This window comes from Hyla sarda, chromosome 7 (assembly GCF_029499605.1).
Source record: "Hyla sarda isolate aHylSar1 chromosome 7, aHylSar1.hap1, whole genome shotgun sequence".
In the NCBI taxonomy this organism is placed as follows: domain Eukaryota; kingdom Metazoa; phylum Chordata; class Amphibia; order Anura; family Hylidae; genus Hyla; species Hyla sarda.
In genome coordinates this window covers 40,638,567-40,644,860 of record NC_079195.1, presented here as the reverse complement: position 1 = coordinate 40,644,860, position 6,294 = coordinate 40,638,567, and the positions used below count along the sequence as shown (strand labels likewise).

The window sequence follows — 6,294 nt, the reverse complement described above, 5'->3', positions numbered from 1 at the left end:
AAAAGCTGGGATAGTTTTTCTGGCGTTTTTTTGCTGATGTACAAAAAACCCACAATGGAATCATGGCCTCAAAGCAATAGAACAAAATCCCTACGTCCATTTTTCCTGTGAGGTAGAGAAGGAGTGTACGGTAGAGTGAGGGAGGGGCGATTCTATCTTTGCACAAGATTTATCAAAGGAGTGCACAGCCTTAGTAAATTCTGAGCAAGAGTGTACAATAGACAAGAGTGTAAAGGGGTAGACCTCACCAGCAGAAAAGTGAGTACAGCTCTGCAGTATAATACAGGATATAACTCAGGATCAGTACAGGATAAGTAATGTAATGTATGTACACAGTGAGCCCACCAGCAGAAAAGTGAGTACAGCTCTGCAGTATAATACAGGATATAACTCAGGATCAGTACAGGATAAGTAATGTAATGTATGTACACAGTGAGCCCACCAGCAGAGTAGTGAGTACAGCTCTGGAGTCTGGCCACTAGAGGGAGCATCTTCCTGTGAGTCTGCTGAGTGTGGAGGAAGTCGTTTGCTGGATTGTTTGGTGTGTGTGCGCTCTGAGCTCTGCCGTGTCATCTGTGCCGGACAACGTTCTTCCTTCCCCAGAGGGAGAGCGTGGGTTCAGGCATGAGCGAGGAGAGGAGAACCCCAACACCTGCCCCCCGAATCAGGTCCGCGGGGGGCAGGGGGAGCCAGCGACCAGGTGTGGAGGGACCAGCGTCAGGAAGTGCATCAGAGGTCTCCGGGTTGAGGCGCTCTGCCAGGAGGTGCAGCGATGCATCTCCAGCCACCCCAGAACCCGTAGAGACAAAGAGCAGCCGCAAGGCTGGCCCTGCAAGTTGTGGGACTACAAGTGCAAGAAGTTCCGGAAGCACAGGTACTGTGACAACAAGGCCTGACAATGTGGACTGTGATACTCCTCCTGGAGCAAAGCTAAATGCCCACGGATGTGTGGAGGAGGATTGGGGGATGCCTAGGGCCCGGGAGTCTGGAGTCCCCCATAACTCTCGTGTGGCAGAACACATCCGTGGATATGAGGAAGCAAGGGGCAGCTTGTATAGGCTCCAGGAGGAGGTACGGGAAGCAAAAGCCCTGATGGAAACTGCGGCGAAACGACAGAAAGCTGAGCTGTCAGCCCGGATTAAACAGCTGAAAAATGAAATAAGGATCCTGGAGAAGAAGAGAACTTTTATTTTAGAGAACAGCGGGCCATTTAGGGAAAAACTTTTAAATGAAGACCGCTTTCATACAATGGAGAGAGAGAAGCAGAGACGGCTGAGGGGGCTTCAGCCACGGGTGGAGGAGGAAGGAGACGCTGCGGAGGCCGATAATGTTGAGCCAAATCCACCCGGGGGTCTGCAACATCTGACCCCATACAGTGGGCTCCCTGCAGGGCAAGTGGCGATGTCATCTGGCCGTGGCTCTGGCGGTTCGGGGGATGAGAGCAGCACCAGTCACCAGGGAGGGGCGCTGATGGCCCAGATCCAGCTCCTGGAGTCCCCAGGTCGCCTCCAGGACTTCACGTTTGGGGATGAGTTACCGGAGGAGGCACCTGGGGGAAGGAAAAAGAAGCTAAAGAAGACCAAGCTCCAGGAGCAGGTAACATTTGTATATACCCCCCTCCCTGAGCCCCCCAGACTGGCCGCAGGGTCAGCTCACTGTGTGAACCCCATTTCTCAGCCCAGCCTGAGTTCTGCTGTGGACTCAGTGCAGGAGAGTGGGGAGAGTATGGAGTCTAGTGTGGCGGTGAGCTCCATCACTGTTTGTAGTAACAGTGGTGGAGCAGACAATGTATCGGCTGTGAGGTCGGACAGTGATATTTGCCCAGCGATGGGCATGGATGGCTCTGGCACATTGGGCTGCTCCCTAATGGGAGGGGGGGGCGGCTTTGTGCCAGAGTCAGCTGCGGGAGCTCCGGTGGCTCTGAACGTTGACACTGCTGTTCCTTTGGAGCAGCGGTGTCATCGTGAAAGAGCTGCTGGGGCCAAGATGTCTTCGCCTCCCAGAAAGACTGGACTAAAACCTTTATTTTGTATTGGCGCCGCTAATCCAGAACAGCGGCGCCCAGGAGCAGAAAACTCCAGTACTGATGAGGCGGAGGGTACCAGTAAAAACAGGGCTGGGGCCGCTAATAAACAGGCTAGGCAGGCTTCCCGGTCCTTGTATAAAGGACTGGTGACCTGTCCTGTGGTGGTGGCTCCAGCTCTGGTACCCAGTGATGCTGATGGTACACTATCTGCACCAGAACGCACCGGTCCAGCCAGTATGAATGAGGAGGTTAATGTTGGAATGAATTGTAGTATGGGCTGTAGCACGGGTGGAGGTATGGGGGGCACATCAGCTAAAACAGGCAATAATGGTGTGAGTATGGATTATGTGGAGGAGGGTGGTGAAGGGGCACAGATTAGTGGTGGGGATGTAGGGCCTGGTCCAGTTGCACCCCCAGCGGTGGCAGCACCGGTACGCAGCTACGCAAATGTCACCGCTGGGGGGAGGGGGGCACCTTCCTCGTCTTCTGGCTCTGGGGGGGGCAATTTGCAGCAGCGTCTCCTGGGGGCCTTAAGGAGAGGGGAGAGATCAATCAATGTAGAGGGTAGGGAGGTTGATCTATCCTTTTGGATAGAAAGACATGGTCTTTCAGCCTTCCGAGAGGAAAGAGGGGGGGATACTGTGTGGTCCCTCCCAACAGCCGGGCCAGGTGGTCTCCGAAGGAATGTGGTCCGGCTGAGGTGGAGAGGCAGTGATACATGTCCTCCAAGATCTAAAGTTGTTGAGCTTCTGCTGAAGTTGGGCTTTAAGGCAGCTGACATCTACGCCTTGATACATCCTTATGGTACCCCTGAGTTCGATATCAGCTTTGTTCGGCCAGAGGGGCTTGAGCTCTTCTGGTCGAATTATGAACTGGTAAAGAATGAGCCCGGCTGGCGAGACTTTGCCATTCAGGCGGTGTCTCGCCAAAACAATGTCAAGAAGGTGACCGTTTTAACCCGTAACGAATCACTTTCTTGTATTGACATCATGACGTGGCTAGGTCGGTATGGAGAGGTGGTGGAGGTCCCAAAAAAGAACAGGGATGAATATGGCATCTGGTCAGGGGCCTGGACGTTTATGGTCAAGCTTAAGCTTTCAGGAAACACCGTTACCCATATACCATCTGCAACCTTCCTCGGAAGGGATCGTATCCAGATCTTCTACCAGGGTCAGCCGAAGCTCTGTCACAGATGTGGTGACCCCACACATTTTAGTGCCAATTGCACTGTGCAGAAGTGCACTCTGTGTGGGGAAATAGGCCATCTCGCTACATCTTGTGCAGAGATTAGGTGTCACCTGTGTGGTGACTTAGGTCACCCATTCAGTCGCTGCCCTCGTTCCTTTGTCAACGCGGTTGTTGCCCCGGTGGGAGTAAGCCGTGAGGTGGATTCTGCTGGGGGGATGGCTGTCGGGGATGAAGGGGTGCAGGGGCCAGGGAAGAAAAGTAAGCAGAAGACGCCTGCCCAACTGAGGCGTCTCGAGAAGCGTCAAAGGGACAGGGAGATTCAGGACTCACAGGAGCATCAACCAACTGGGGTGACTCCTGATCCTGTCCCTGCGGCCAGTCTTACTGCTGAGGCCCTGGGGGATAGTGAACTGGATGAGGAGACTGGAAGGATCCACAAAGAGGGGGATGCCGTCTCCTCACTGTCCTCCCATGGTGGGAGCGCGGATGAGGACAGTGGGGGATGGGCAGAAACAAAGCGGGGTACTCGGAAGAATAAGAAAAGGAGAGATGTAAGATCTTCTCCCACCTGCCAGATGCCAAAGGAAGGTACAACTGATCTCCCTCTGATTGGTCTCTCCAACCGGTTCCGAGCCCTCCGCGACATTTCCTCTTCGGAGGAGGGGGTGGCTGGGGGTGAGGTTCCGGATGTTGCGGTGGGGCTCACAGGAGACGCTGAGTCCTCTCTCCCTGGGGAATCTATGTCTTCAGGGGGGGAGACTGGCCCAGAGTCAGGGGACGAGGAAAATGTATATAAAGGGAAAATGGACACATCTATTTCACTTAAAAGGGGTAAACCATCATCTGATGAGGAGGGTGGTGGGGTGGATGGGAAGGATGGTGGGAAAAAGAAAGCTGTCTAACTCAATCACCCTCGATGGCGGCACCCTCTCCGTTGACTCTGGCATCCATTAATGTTGCCAGCATAAAGTCAGATACGGCTCGATTTGCGGCCTATGATTTTTTTGCCCATATTAATGCTGATATTTTATTTTTGCAGGAGACCAGGCTAACAGATATGTCATCTATCTACAAGGCTAAAAGAGAGTGGAGGAATGGGCCCTCCTACTGGTCTCTTGGGGCCGAGCCGTATAGCGGAGTGGCGGTCCTTTTTACCGCAGCGGTAGAATGCCGACGGGTTATCGAGTTAGAAATGGGAAGGTGCCTGATCTTAGATGTCCTCATGAAGGGACAAGAACTTCGCCTTATTAACATCTACGGCCCACAGTCTAAGTGGGACCGGAAGTGTCTCTTTATGAGGATCAAGCCCTATCTTTTTACAAGTCGGCAGGTGGTCTTTGGAGGGGACTTTAATGCTGTCACGAGGCCCCAAGACAGGGGAGGTGCCAGAGACAAGCTGACTTATGATAGCGCCGCCCTTAATAGCATAGCGAGTGAGGCTCGCCTGGTGGATGTCCACATCCGGCACACCCCAGGCCACGTGGGATTCACCTATCATAGGGGTAGTTGTAGGTCTAGGATAGACAGGTTTTATTTAAAGGAGGAGGCCGTCTCTTCAGCAGTATCTGTTGTTGAGGTGGAGTTTTCCGATCACTGTTTAATTTTGTTTTCTCTGAATGTCGCAGAGACCCCCCGGATGGGCAGAGGCTATTGGAAGCTGAATTCGTCTCTCTTGGAAGAAGCGGAGATAAGACAGTCCTTTGAGGATTTTCTTCAGAGCCAGGTACCATTGCTGGGCCTTTGTAGCAGTAAGTCAGAGTGGTGGGAGATCTTCAAGGAAAGGGTTGCGAGATTCTTCCGCCAGCTCTCGGGCCTCAGAAGCCTAAACAGGTACCGTTTGTACCAGGGCCTGAGGAAGAAACTTGAGCACCTTGTCTCGACTGGAGGTAGTCGTGACGATATCTCCAGAGTGAAGTCCTTGTTGATGAAGTGCCAGTACGACAGACACGCATCTTTGGTTTTTGAGAGGGATTACGGGAAGTACCGCTCGCCTGACCCTTACAGAAACTGCAAGATGTCAGTGAATAGTAAAATAGTCTCAGGACTGATTGATAGTACGGGATCCTTGAAAAGGTCCAGATCAGGGATCTTGGAGGTCGTCAGATCCTTCTACTCGCACCTCTTGGGAAGGAAGGATCTAGATCGAGATAAGGTATCAGCTTTCTTGGCTGAAACCGTCCCTGAACCAGGAGTAGACCCCTCTCTTGACGTTTTGACAGAGATGATCCGGGAAGAGGAAGTCAGGATGGCTATTGATGGGCTTGCCCTCAAGAAGTCACCCGGTCCAGATGGCTTAACATCTGAGTTCTATAAGACCTTTAAGGACACTTTGGTTCCCCTCTTGACTGCGGTTTTTAATGAGTGTCTATCCTCGGGCACTCTGCCAAAGTCAATGAGGAGGTCAGCGCTGATCATCCTGTCAAAGGGTAAAGACCCGTTCCACATTGAGAATTGGCGTCCCATAGCGCTTCTCAATGTGGACCGAAAGATTCTGGCAAAAGTGCTGTTTAACCGGCTGGTGGAGTTTGCACCCCGGCTCCTTTCGGGGGCTCAGAATTGCTCTGTTCCGGGCCGCAGTACATTTAGTGCTGTGCTCAGTGTCCGAGAGGCTGTGGAGCAGGGTAGGGCTGGCCACTGGAAGGGGTACTTGCTGTCCTTGGATCAGGCAAAAGCGTTTGATCGGGTTAACCATGAGTACCTCTGGTCTGTTCTTCTGAGATATGGCCTTCCGGGGGGGTTTGTTGATTGGCTTAAGATCTTGTACGCAGGGGCAGAGAGTTTCCCGCTTGTGAATGGTTGGATTGGCCGCTCTTTTGAGGTTGGGTCTGGCGTCCGTCAGGGTTGTCCTTTGAGCCCGTTGCTGTACGTGTTTGCAATTGATCCTTTCCTTAGGAGGATTGATTGTGGACCGTTGGCGGGGGTGAGAATGGACCTGGCGGTGCCGGATTTGGCTCTGAGGGCGGTAGCGTATGCTGATGATGTCACCGTGTTTGTCTCCTCACAAGAGGAAGGCCAATGGGTGATGTCAGAGGTGGACCGCTACTCGGAGGCATCCGGGTCCAAGATCAACCGGGATAAGT

The 6,294-nt window shown here is 52.9% G+C and overlaps 1 protein-coding gene across 1 annotated transcript; it reads left to right on the top strand.

The window, feature by feature from the left end:
* The first annotated feature begins 471 nt into the window (after positions 1-471).
* Positions 472-5,884, top strand: LOC130281969 (uncharacterized). Its single transcript, XM_056529773.1, has 2 exons — positions 472-1,596; positions 4,840-5,884. Exons 1-2 carry the CDS (start codon positions 625-627, stop codon positions 4,873-4,875), a joined length of 1,008 nt encoding a protein of 335 aa, XP_056385748.1. The 5' UTR covers positions 472-624; the 3' UTR covers positions 4,876-5,884.
* The last annotated feature ends 410 nt before the right edge of the window (positions 5,885-6,294 follow it).

Excerpts from the sequence above, each read along its gene's own strand:
- LOC130281969 (XM_056529773.1), top strand. The coding sequence starts at position 625 with ATGAGCGAGGAGAGGAGAACCCCAACACCTGCCCCCCGAATCAGGTCC. Across the intron at positions 1,597-4,839 it reads AGACCAAGCTCCAGGAGCAG|AGACCCCCCGGATGGGCAGA; the intron begins GTAACATTTGTA and ends TGAATGTCGCAG.